Consider the following 12804-nt stretch of genomic DNA (forward strand, 5'->3'; position numbering starts at 1 on the left):
TCTATCTATCTATCTATCTATCTATCTATCTATCTATCTATCTATCTATCTATCTATCTATCTATCTATCTATCTATCTATCTAATCGAGCGCCGACACCGAGAGAAAAAAAAGATTTAATTTTTGAAACATAAAGTTAATTTGAGCACATTTTCTACATAATATTAGGCTGATAAATGCAGTGAAGGAGATATAGTTTTAAGCAGAACCTCCACACAACCTAGATATTTGAATTGAGACTAATCAGGAAAGACTTGCAGTTCACCTGCTGACCACTAGGGGCTGAATCCAAACCAAAGACAGTAAAGAACATCTGTGTCTCTCTCTTTTCTTCATTCTCTCTTTCTAAAACTTGAATAATGAAAATAAAGTATAAAACAAATAGAATAAGTTTCTAATCTCACGAAACTCCAAACCTTTAATTATTTAAAAAATAAACAAAAAGCAATCTCAAGAACCATAATTTATTCTTCTACAGAAACCCTTTGAAACTTTGGAACTGATGTTGTCTGCCGTGGTTGGAGGTTTTTCCCTCCCGGGCCGCTGTGGACTTCCCTGTGAAGTGTGAGGTTTTATTTTGAATGACGACCATAAATTCACAACTAACAAAAGACCAATAACAGTAGGCTCAGTAGGATCTTTTAAATTACTTCATGTAATATACTGATATATGAAGGGGTGAGGAGATTCTATGTTTATCTTTTTGCATCACACACTCAGAAAGAGGAAGTGTCTTCTGCAGTTGACTAACAGGTAAGTCGAGTTTTGTCCTAAGACGCTTCCTCGTTCCACCTGCGTTAACAACACCGCAGGTATTTTAACACAAGACACACAGACTGATAAGACTTCTCCTGTGACGACTGTGTTCTGAATGATAAAACATACTTTTCTGGGAACTTGTACCACCCAGACCTGATGTCAGGAATCACCCGTCCAGGTAAGACTCTACATTTTTCTTATACTTAGCTGAATAAAACATGGTGATGAGCATTAACTTAGTTAACTAATCAGATGAACACAGCTAAGACAGCCAGAGTAGAACTTTGTTGGCTCTTACTTCTAATCAAGAGAAAAGATTTCACATTTAAATGAACAGTCAAGACATGGTTTTGGTCGGCGTGTACCACACTAAAGGTCATCTGGAGATAAAATGATGAGGCAGTGGGAGCTAGAAGTCGTCCATGAATTAAATGTAAATCTGACATTCCAGCCTGAGCAGAACTATTCCTACTACTGTCATTTAGCAGACACTTTTATCCAAAGCAATTTACATCTGAGACACAGACACCATGGAGCAATTAGGGTTAAGGCCTTGCTCAAGGCCCTAACCCTAACCCTAACCTGGATCCTCCAGACCTGAGCCCACCTCTGTAGCCACTAGACCAGTGATTCTTAACCATAGGGCCGCGGCCCAACGTTGGGCCGCGAGCGCCCTCTAGAGGGCCGCAAAAAGAATTCAGTTTTGTACGTGTGGGCCGCGAGGGCCGCAGGACTGCATAGCAACTCCCGACCAAATGAGGAGAAGACACTCAGCTAGCTGTACGTGAAATAGTAAGAGAAATGGTGTGTATTTACAGAAAAAATAATTTATTTTGCACAGAGTACGTTTAGATCCGCCAGGATCAGGGATTCTACGGCATAGGCTCTGCGTCGATTTACGCAGAACCATAATTCAGGCTTAAGGCGGACGTAATTGAAGCCACAATGAGAAGGGGGAAGGGGGGCGTGATTTGCCAGTGATTGCCCGGCGGCGGCTCTGGGCGGGACACCTGGGGCGGACGGGGAGACCTGGGGCTCCAGACTCCAGATACAGCTGTGAGGCAGCTTTCTCCACAATGGACATAATTAAAACTAAATATGAGCACCTTCTCATGTGTATGAGAACCTGACACCATCCAGACCAGATTTAAAGTACTGACAGGAGAAGTTAGAGCTCAGTTCTCTCACTGAACAACAGAAAGTGGAGGCATAAGATTATAAGGGGAAGAAAGACAAACTGCAAAACTGTTCAATTGCTAAGATGTGTTTATATTCATTTATTATACAAATGTGTTGAGACAATTAACAAAGAAAATGGGAAATTCAAACTGCTGGTAGAGAAATAAAATAAGATAGCATTTGAAAAATAAAATTAAATAAATTTTATTTTTAAGAGAAAAAAATATGTGTAATTCAAGTTAAACATGTTAAGTGGCAAATATTTTTGAAATGTACTTTTTTTAATATAACAGTCAGATGCAGATGTTGATACAACTATGAGGCTACTTGAATATATACACACAAATAATATATATATATATATATATTATGATGTTATGATGCTTGAGTAAATCTTCTCTAAATGGACCTCTTAAAGTTTTAGTCGAATACCCCTGCTATACAATTTTAATATTTAATGGGCCCCGGGCCACTCTGTACTGAAAAAATTGGGCCCCAAGGTCAGAAAGGTTAAGAACCCCTGCACTAGACTACCACCCACCAAAGCACATTCCACCTATTCCACCTCTTCCACGCTGCAGCTGTTACAGATATATTTGCAAAGGTTTTGGAAGTATTTCCATATAATCTTGGAGATCTGTGAGGTTGAAAACTGAGTCCAGTATTATTGAGACCCCTCTCTAAGCTTTACATGGTATCAGAGGTCCAGTTGACTGTTGTGAGGCATATGAACATGTTTGTCTCCTCTGTAATATCCATTTGAGGATTGTCATGTTTGTTTATCCTACTGAAAAGGGGCTGGTGTGTAGAGTGTGTCATATTTTACGTCTTATTTTCTGAGGCGGACGCGCCCGTTCCTGAGGAAAAGTTGTTAAGCTGTTGAATACTATCAGTGGGCGTAGCCAACGTCTGACGTGACAATGTCATGTTATGTTTTTGATCACTTGGAACCCTTTCCAACATTTGAAGGATACGAAAGAAAAAAACATTAAAATAGAGCCAAGTAACCTCTACTGCTCAGTAGAAGCAAAAAAAGCAAAATAGGAACAAACCAGAGCAGGATCAGCTGATCTGTGTGCAACACCATTGATGTGTGTTTCCTCTGCAGATGAAGGTTTGTGTGTGAGCTGATGTGGACGTGAATTCAGCAGAATGGACCAGTGTGACGATGGAGAGGAAGGAGTCCCTCCCTCTAAAACCTCTCTGTGTGAGGAACTTTTGAGTCGGAGCAAAGCTCAGAGGTGAGATGAGCATCTCTAAAGGTGCGGGTATGGTTCTGCGTCACACACACGCAGAGCACACGGCGCACCCGTGGTGCCGTCACGAATCGTTCAGAGTTCTCCGTCTCTCCGTTTGGTCGCGGTGCAGTACCCCCCGCGGCCACTAGTTAGCGATCTTTTTCTGAATGGTTTATCCGACTTTTTCCGGTCACAGTAAATCAAAGAAATAAGGACAACTATTGTGCAAAAAACAAAAACAAAAAAAATCACATATAAACGAAGAAAAAAGCCCTGGAAGTTCACTACTGATTCAAACCGGAAACCGTAAATGCTTCGCTTTCAAACGAACCAATCACAGCCCTCTCGGTCTGCGTGTGGTCTGCGTCTCCTCGACGCGTAGTTACAATTTTCGGGAGGTGCACGTCAGTGACGGCGCATGTGACGGCGTGTCCTCTGCGTGTACAAAAACCACACGCCGTAGGCACGGCGTCGTTTTGACGCAGAACCATAATTCAGCCTTAACTGTCCCTGACTCTTCTGCATGTCAGAGTTCAAGACTCACCAAACATCATTATTACAGGAATAGACCCAGACCTGGACCTGGACCTGGACCTGAACCCGGACCCGGACCCGGACCCGGACCCGGACCCAGCTGTGTGTCCTTGAAGAGCGACCATTCAAAGGACTGGTTCATTGGCTTTAAAGGAGACCAGCAGTCTTCTTCAGAGAGGTGAGATGTATTTAAATGCTTGAAATGTATTTAAATCAGTCCTCATGTTAGGAAATGTCCACATGTTTCTTCCTGAGTAGATCCATGTAGTCTTCGACCCCTGTGGTCCTCCATCACCTGATGGTGATCTGAGCTTCCTCCTCATAGATCTTCATCTCCTGTCAGGAGCTTTTTCCTCTGGTTGACACATCTGGAGGTCTTACCTTCCAGAGGACTGATCCTGATGATGATCCAGAGTTCATAATAATAATAATAATGACTTGGATTTATATTGCGCCCTTCAAGGCACCCAGAGCACTTTACAGACGGTCATTATTCATTCATACACATCCTCTCTGGTGGTGGTAAACTACGTTTGTAGCTACAGCTGCCCTGGGGCAGACTGACAGAAGCGTGGCTGCCATTCCGCGCCAAACGGCCCCTCCGACCACCACCAACATTCACACACATTCACACGGGGCAAGGTGGGTATGGTGTCTTGCCCAAGGACACTACGACAGCAAACTGGGACAGAGCGGGATTCGAACCGCCGACCTTCCAATCATTGGACGAGCCGCTCTACCGCCTGAGCTATTGCCGCCTCATCAGCTGCTTCATGTCTCCATCATTTGTCCGTCTTCTTGCTCTCATAACTTTTCTTGGAGCAGAACTGGATCTTGTGAATGTGTGAATGAGCAGAGCTCTCACTGAGGTCACATGTTCTCAGTGGGATCAGCAGGACTAGTAAACCTTCACCACCACCAGTCCTCTGATGGACTGTCCTCATCCCAACAGGACTTCATGGACCTTCAGCTGCTGTTTGTCTCTGTGAGGATAGACATGATGTGAGCTAATTCTTCCTGGTTCCTCCACAGAGTGGACCAGCAGATCTCAGAGTCCCCCAGCGGTCCGTCTGTCCAGCAGCATCAGACCCAGCTGGACTCCATCTTTCAGGTCTGTACATGAACAACAACTGCTTCTCCACCTGTTCTGTCGATGTTTGTCTCCATGCTGGTCTCTGGAGACCAGTGGACTGTCAGTCTGCCCAACATGGGTCTGATGTTTGTCTCCATGCTGGTCTCTGGAGACCAGTGGACTGTCAGTCTGTCCAACATGAATCTGATGTTTGTCTCCGTACTGGTCTCTGGAGACCAGTGGACTGTCAGTCTGTCCAACATGGACCTGATGTTTGTCTCCATGCTGGTCTCTGGAGACCAGTGGACTGTCAGTCTGTCCATCATGGTCCTGATGTTTGTCTCTTTGGTTTCAGTCTGATTGTGTCCTCCATGTGGTCTTCTGTTCCAGCTGCTGGAGGACAACATTGTCATGTTTGTGAAGAACGAGCTGAAGAAGATCCAGAGGGGTCTGAGTCCAGATTACCCAGAATCCCTAGAGCATCTGTTGGACGGTGAGGAAGAAGAGCAGAGAAGGAGCAGAGAGGCGTTTGTGAAGATAACAGTAAACTTCCTGAGGAGAATGAAGCAGGAGGAGCTGGCTGAGCGTCTGCAGAAAAGTAAGAGGATTTCTATGAACATTTAAGATGCTGGATAAATGACCTAGAATGCCTCAGGAGACGAACAACATTCACAGATCAGCCACAACATTCGACCCCACATGGTATCATCCCCCTAGAGTAGCACCCTCCCTGTACAGGACAGCATAAATATGTTTAAACGACCAACAGCACAAGATAACTGGAAGATTTTAGTCCTGGTTTTCCTCTTCCAGGAATCCTGCTGAAATCCAGATTGTCTTGATGGTTCTACAGATTATTTGATCAGATCATCTTCTGGTGTTTTCTAATCCTAAACCTGGAAAATCCACTTCACAGACACCACAACATAACAAGAACACAACAAGCTACAAACCCATGACCCATCAGGGCTGTACTGCTAACATCCTGGTACTAGAAACTCCAGGACCCCCAGATGTTTTTGTCACTTCCACGTCCTGAATGTTCAGAGGTGTTTACGTGGTAAAAGTGATTTTTCTCAATATTGGACAGCTCATCATAACATTAGAGTTGATCAGTGTTGATTCACATCCTGATTCTTTAGGAGAATGAAGTTGAACTTTATAAAACACTAATTGGTTTCTTTTTTCCAATTTTATTAAGGCTCTTTTGCTGCAGTTTGTACAAGGCGGCTAAAGTCTAAGCTGAAGAAGAAGTCCCAGTGTGTGTTTGAGGGGATTGTTAAAGCAGGAAACCCAACCCTTCTGAAGCAGATCTACACAGAGCTCTACATCACAGAGGGAGGGACTGGAGACGTCAACAATGAACATGAAGTCAGACAGATTGAAGCAGCTTCCAGGAAACCACACAGAGCAGAAACAACCATCAGACAGGAAGACATCTTTAAACTCCCACCTGGAAGAGATGAACCAATCAGAACAGTGATGACGAAGGGAGTGGCCGGCATCGGGAAAACAGTCCTAACACAGAAGTTCACTCTAGACTGGGCTGAAGGCAGAACCAACCAGGACATCCAGTTCCTGTTTCCATTTACCTTCAGAGAGCTGAATGTGCTGAAAGACAGAAAGTTCACCTTGGTGGAACTTGTTCATCACTTCTTCACTGAAACCAGAGAAATCTGCATCTTTGAAGAGTTCCAGGTCGTGTTCATCTTTGACGGTCTGGATGAGAGTCGAATTTCTCTGGACTTCCACAACAATGAGGTCCTGACTGATGTTACGGAGTCCACCTCAGTGGATGTGCTGTTGACAAACCTCATCAGGGGGAACCTGCTTCCTTCTGCTCGTCTCTGGATCACCACACGGCCCGCGGCAGCCAATCAGATCCTTCCTGAGTGTGTTGACATGGTGACGGAGGTCAGAGGGTTCACTAACCCACAGAAGGAGGAATACTTCAGGAAGAGGTTCAGAGAAGAGAAGTCCACCAAAATCATCTCCCACATCAAGACATCACGGAGCCTCCACATCATGTGCCACATCCCAGTCTTCTGCTGGATCACTGCTACGGTCCTGGAGAACGTCCTGGAGAATGTTCTGGAAACCAGAGAGGGAATGGAGCTGCCCAAGACCCTGACTGAGATGTACATCCACTTCCTGGTGGTCCAGGCCAAACTGAAGAAGGTCAAGTATGACGGAGGAGCTGAGACGGATCCACACTGGAGTCCAGAGAGCAGAAAGATGATCAAATCTCTGGGAAAACTGGCTTTTGAGCAGCTGCAGAAAGGAAACCTGATCTTCTATGAATCAGACCTGAGAGAGTGTGGCATCGATGTCAGAGAGGCTTCAGTGTATTCAGGAGTGTTCACCCAGATCTTTAGAGAGGAGAGCAGCCTGTACCAGGACCAGGTCTTCTGCTTCATCCATCTGAGTGTTCAGGAGTTTCTGGCTGCTCTTCACGTCCATCAGACCTTCATCAAGTCTGGAGTCAACCTGCTGGAGGAACAGAGAAACAGGTGGTTTAAAAAAAGAGCAGAGACTCACCTCTATCATAGTGCTGTGGACAAGGCCTTACAGAGTCCAAACGGACACCTGGACTTGTTCCTCCGCTTCCTCCTGGGTCTCAAACTGGAGACCAATCAGACCCTCCTACGAGGTCTGTTGAAACCAAAACAAAGAAGATCACAGAACAATCAGGAAACAGTTGAATACATCAAGGAGAAGATCAGTGGGTATCTGTCTGCAGAGAAAAGCATCAACCTGTTCCACTGTCTGAATGAACTGAACGACGGTTCTCTGGTGGAGGAGGTCCAACGGTCCCTGGGGTCAGGACGTCTCTCCACAGGTAAACTTTCTCCTGCTCAGTGGTCGGCTCTGGTCTTCATCTTACTGTCATCAGAAGATCTGGAGGTGTTTGACCTGAAGAAGTTCTCAGCTTCAGAGGAGTTTCTACGGAGGCTGCTGCCGGTGGTCCAAGCCTCCAAGAAAGTTGTGTAAGGACGAACACGGACACATCTGTTTTAGTTACAATCACATGTTGTGTTCATGTAGGAAACCAGTTAAATTCACTGTTCAACTAAGTTCAGGTTCATGTGGGACCAGTTCTCATCAATGATTCATCTCAGGAAACTTTACATGCAGAGAAGGGAAATGCAGCGATCACTATGATCAATACTTATTGATTATTAGTTGAAATAATCAGTATTTATTGATATTATATAATTTACTTCTTTGTTAAATGACATAATCAACTTTGAAATAACATTATGGTTTCTCTTTAATCCCCTCTGCAGGTTGAATGACTGTAACCTCTCAGAGGACATCTGTCCACTTCTGTCCTCAGTCCTCAGCTCTCAGTCCTCCAGTCTGACAGAACTGGACCTGAGTAACAACGACCTGCAGGATTCAGGACTGGAGCAGCTGTGTCCTGGACTGGAGAGTCCACACTGTCACCTGGAGTCTCTCAGGTCAGAACCCACCAAGTGTTCAACTGTTGACTGTACAAATCAAATGCATAGCTCAATTTAAAAAGAATAAAAAATATTTTCCATTTTTTAACAAAACAACTTTCTGGACAGTGTGAAATAGAACAAATAATCATGTGCTGTTCACATTTTAACACCCCCCACACCCTTCAGCAAAACTACACACACAATCACAAAAGAAATAGAGGAAAAGGAAACAGTGTCAACACGATAAACAAATTAATAGATCAATTCTTAACAATCCATTTTATTCTCCAGAGTAAACAAAAATAACTTGAGCTTCTTCTTAAAGCGTATCATATTATCTAAAGTCCAAAGGTCTGGTTATTCACTCCACACCACCATCGCTCTGTGATTCATTGCCTCTGTTTTAAGTTACTTCTCCATGAGGCAACAGAAAATGACAGAAAAAAATGATAATCTTCTGTAGTGTTTCTGGTGTTTTGTCTGGTGTAGGGATGCTGGAACTCTCTATAGCCTTAAGTTAAGTTGAAAACCTATCCTATGGTTTCTTTTTTTCAGACAAAGTTCCGACTTCTTACCTTCCATCTGACAGTTTCGGCGGTTCTCCCGCCTTCCTCACTCTGAGGAGAAGAAGAAGTCGGAACTTTGTCTGAAAAACAGAAACCATAGGATATCAATCTGAAGACATAATGAACACAATACAAAACCTTTTTATTGACTTATGTCTGTCTGTCTTTAATTACTGCATTTAAGTTCTTACATTTTCAAGTCATTTTTTAAAATGTTTTTATTTTAAGCCCTTTGAGTTGTCTTGTACATGAAATGTTATACACAAACTTTCCTAAATAACCTCATGATCTCTTTAATCTCCTCTGCAGGTTGAGTGGTTGTAATGTCTCAGGGAACATCTGTCCACTTCTGTCCTCAGTTCTCAGTTCTCAGTCCTCCAGTCTGACAGAACTGGACCTGAGTAACAACCACCTGCAGGATTCAGGACTGAAGAAGCTGTTTCCTGGACTGGAGAGTCCACACTGTCACCTGGAGTCTCTCAGGTCAGAATCCACCAAGTGTTCAACTGTTGACAGTTGGAACTGTGGTTGATATTGAAGGATTGTTGATGTGTTTCTGCTGATCCTCAGACTTTTCCTTCAGCGCCATCATCAGATCAACACGAGGAAAGAGTCAGCTTTAGTCTCAGAGCAGTTCTCTCAGAGTCTCTGCATGTGTGTTGTGTTGTGTGTCTGCAGGCTGTCAGGATGTCTGATCTCAGAAGAAGGAAGTTCTTCTCTGGTCTCAGCTCTGAGTTCCAACCCCTCCCACCTGAGAGAGCTGGACCTGAGCTACAACCATCCAGGAGAGTCAGCAGTGAAACTTTTGTCTAGACTGGAGGATCCCCGCTGGAGACTGGACACTCTCAGGTAGGAAGACAGAAGGACATCAGTGTGCTGGACTCTTCATGATGTTGTTGTGGACTTCATCTTTGTGGCTCTCTGGATTTTGTTGTGGCATTTTTTATTAATTGCACAGAGTAAAATACAGATACATACAACTGACAGGTGTATGCTAGTCCTCTTAGAGGAAGGTATTTACAAAAGAGATGTGGCCCTTTCATCTGTATTTACATGTTTTATATCCCCCTCTTCTCATCCTGTTCCTTACAGCTGTTGGCCTTTCGTTACAAACCATATAATGTCTGAATGTTTTCCATGACACTTTGAGCAGAGATCTTTGAGCAGATGGAGCTGCTGCAGAGCTGATAGATGCAGTTCACAACTCTGAGCCGTTCTTGACCCAGTAAACATCCCAGAACCACAGCAGTGTGGTTTTCAGGCTCATCACAGCACAATAACAGCTGCACCTTCACTCGACTTCAGAGATTCTGCATTGAAGTGCATCTGTCCAAGTGTTGGACTGTTCCTTCATCAGCGTGTGAGAACCATGTAATGTCCATGTTTGTTGAGAGAAACTGAGCTGGTCTGACCCCCCTCCTCCTTTCAGGGTGGAGCCTGCTGGACAACGATGGTTGACACCAGGTCTGAGGAAGTGTAAGTGTGTTTTCATTTCATTCACACGTTCAACCATCTTCTCACTGTCACTCATTCATGAGTCCATCAGTGATCAATGACAGATCAATAATAACTGCAGCTGGGTTGTTTGTTCTCTCCATCAGATTCCTGTCAACTCACCATCGACACAAACACGGTCCACAAACGCATCAAACTGTCTGACAACAACAGGAAGATGATGTATGTGGAGGAGGATCAGTCATATCCTGATCATCCAGACAGGTTTGATTTCTGGGCTCAGCTTCTGTGTAGAGAAGTTCTGACGGGTCGCTGTTACTGGGAGGTCCAGTGGAGCGGAGGTGTTGACATATCAGTGAGTTACAGAAGAATCAGAAGGAAAGGAAACTCTGTCGACTGTTTGTTTGGAAGGAACGATCATTCCTGGAGTCTGTCCTTTTATGGTGATGGTCGGTACTCTATCTGTCACAATGACAGAGGAACACCTTCCTCCTCCTCTTCCTCAGTCTCTGGCAGAGTAGCAGTGTACGTGGACGTTCCTGCTGGAACTCTGTCCTTCTACAGAGTCTCCTCTGACAGACTGATCCTCCTCCACACCTTCAACACCACATTCACTGAACCTCTCTATCCTGGGTTCTGGTTCAGGTCTGGTTCTTCAGTGTCTCTGTGTTGAGTTCAGTCTCAAGAGTCTCCTCCTGTCAGAGAAACTGTCTCTGTTGGACAGATAGTTGAGTCTGTACATGTCTGTCTCTGTTTCCATCAGAACACCTGAATAACATGTTGGTGAAACTGTTCTGAATGATTCCTTGGAAACTTCTTCCTCTTCCGGTCCTTTAAAGGTGGAAGCTGCTGTTATTCCAGGATCCACATGTTGCTCTTCTGCCTGTTTCCTGTCAGAGCTTCACAGTGAACAGCTGCATGTTTCTCTGCAGCTCAGTTTAGCTGAGATCATTCAGCTGCAGTTAGTTTGGTGCACATGTGACCAACTGTGATGTCAGAGAGGAATCACTGTGCTGCAATCAGCCAAGATGAAGTTACAACAAGGTTCATCCTGGTCTTTATTCTCACCCACATCCTGTTCCAACCAGGACGTCACTACTGGACTGTCAGGCTTCTTTCATGGCAAAGTGTTTGTTTGTATGCAAGTTTATTGTATGAATAAAATGATCGATCCATTATCTAGAACTGCTTCTTCATGTTCAGGGTCCCGGGGATCGGCATTATTGATTTTACACTGTACTATAATGATTTTTAAGTATATTTGTACCAGTGCTTTAAGTGGGCCGGTACGCACCGGTACGGAGTACCCGCACTTCTCAATATTAGCCTCTGGCATACCGGGACTTTTTACAGCATACCGGGACTTCTCCTGAGCTCATAGTACTCTTGCGATTTGTCTATACAGTGGGGTCCCCATGACAACGTGACTGCCCCTCGCGAGACGTTCACTCAATAATATCATGTTGTTGGTCCTTGTAACTGCCCACATGTCAGTTTAATATTCTCATTTATTTATGTATTTTTTGGTTCCTACCTGCCCATTATTGTGCGGACGTATTGTTTGTATTTTTGTTTCTAGACGGTACCACTTTTATCAACACCACCTGGCAAAGCATGGTAAGGGAGAAAAGATACGGACGGTTGTTTCCACACGCGATAAAATTAATGTAAAGATAAATAGTAACAACACTAAATATACACAAAGAAGAGGAAGACAGAGGAAAAGAGCAGATTCAGCCCTTTTGGTAGACAGTGTGCAGCAAACGAGGTGTGTTAATTGTTAATTGTGTGTCTGTGTACGTGAATTTGCCCTTTTAAGTTTCACTACAATCAAATATTTAAGTCTAAAATAGCAGTCATTGTCAACCTTTTTGTTTATGATAGAAACAAACACAGGTGTATGTTATTTAATTGATTTACTTGTCAACTGCATAGCTCACTTCTCCAATTTTCTCCATGCCTTGTCTCCATATTTTATCTATGTTTGGCTCTCATGTGTCTGTCCACAGGGAACTCTAGGTCCAGTTAGTTCGGTTGTGCATCAGTTAGTTCGGTTGTGCATCAGTTAGTTCGGTTGTGCATCAGCCTCTCTGCTACATGAGGGCCGCCCCCCTGAAGACCTCCCTTGTGTACACATAATTGGTTTGGAAAATTCAATAAAAAACTTTTCTTTAAAAAAAATCAGGATCATGTCCTTGTATTTAAATATATCACTTATCTGCTGTTACCCACCGCCTAATTTACCTGACATCAGTTGAATAAGGGGAGTACCGGCACTTACTTTTGTCCACTTAAAGCACTGAACTGTACTATAATGATTTTCAAGTATATTTGTCGGTAGAAGGAGAAATCAACAACAATAATGTCCGTATATGGTTCTTAGAATGTAGAAGAAGAACTTGACAAACCCTCCATGATGTAACTCATAGGTTTTCTGAAAAGGGGTTTTAAAGCCTCGTCTTCCTCGTACTGCGCCGCTCCATGTTGTAAACGGGAGGAACAAACTGGTCTGGAAGCTGCTACACCAACTAAATCGGGATCATCGACCTTTGTGA

At 43.9% G+C, this 12804-nt stretch overlaps 1 protein-coding gene across 1 annotated transcript; it reads left to right on the forward strand.

Moving 5' to 3' along the window:
• Window positions 1-845: 845 nt before the first annotated feature.
• LOC133449212 (NLR family CARD domain-containing protein 3-like) lies at window positions 846-11425 on the forward strand. The gene is made up of 11 exons (XM_061728344.1): window positions 846-937; window positions 3047-3179; window positions 3739-3888; window positions 4743-4821; window positions 5173-5380; window positions 5984-7769; window positions 8070-8243; window positions 9104-9277; window positions 9473-9643; window positions 10224-10270; window positions 10396-11425. The coding sequence occupies exons 2-11, from the start codon at window positions 3091-3093 to the stop codon at window positions 10920-10922; spliced, it is 3405 nt and encodes a 1134-aa protein (XP_061584328.1). The 5' UTR covers window positions 846-937; window positions 3047-3090; the 3' UTR covers window positions 10923-11425.
• The last annotated feature ends 1379 nt before the right edge of the window (window positions 11426-12804 follow it).

This window comes from Cololabis saira, chromosome 8, assembly GCF_033807715.1.
Source record: "Cololabis saira isolate AMF1-May2022 chromosome 8, fColSai1.1, whole genome shotgun sequence".
In the NCBI taxonomy this organism is placed as follows: domain Eukaryota; kingdom Metazoa; phylum Chordata; class Actinopteri; order Beloniformes; family Belonidae; genus Cololabis; species Cololabis saira.

What these genes read in the sequence shown, in the direction of transcription:
- LOC133449212 (XM_061728344.1), top strand. Translation starts at nt 3,091, where the DNA reads ATGGACCAGTGTGACGATGGAGAGGAAGGAGTCCCTCCCTCTAAAACC. An exon ending in TGTCACCTGGAGTCTCTCAG is followed by an intron (nt 9,278 to 9,472) that starts GTCAGAATCCAC and finishes GTGTGTCTGCAG; the next exon opens with GCTGTCAGGATGTCTGATCT. An exon ending in GACACCAGGTCTGAGGAAGT is followed by an intron (nt 10,271 to 10,395) that starts GTAAGTGTGTTT and finishes TCTCTCCATCAG; the next exon opens with ATTCCTGTCAACTCACCATC.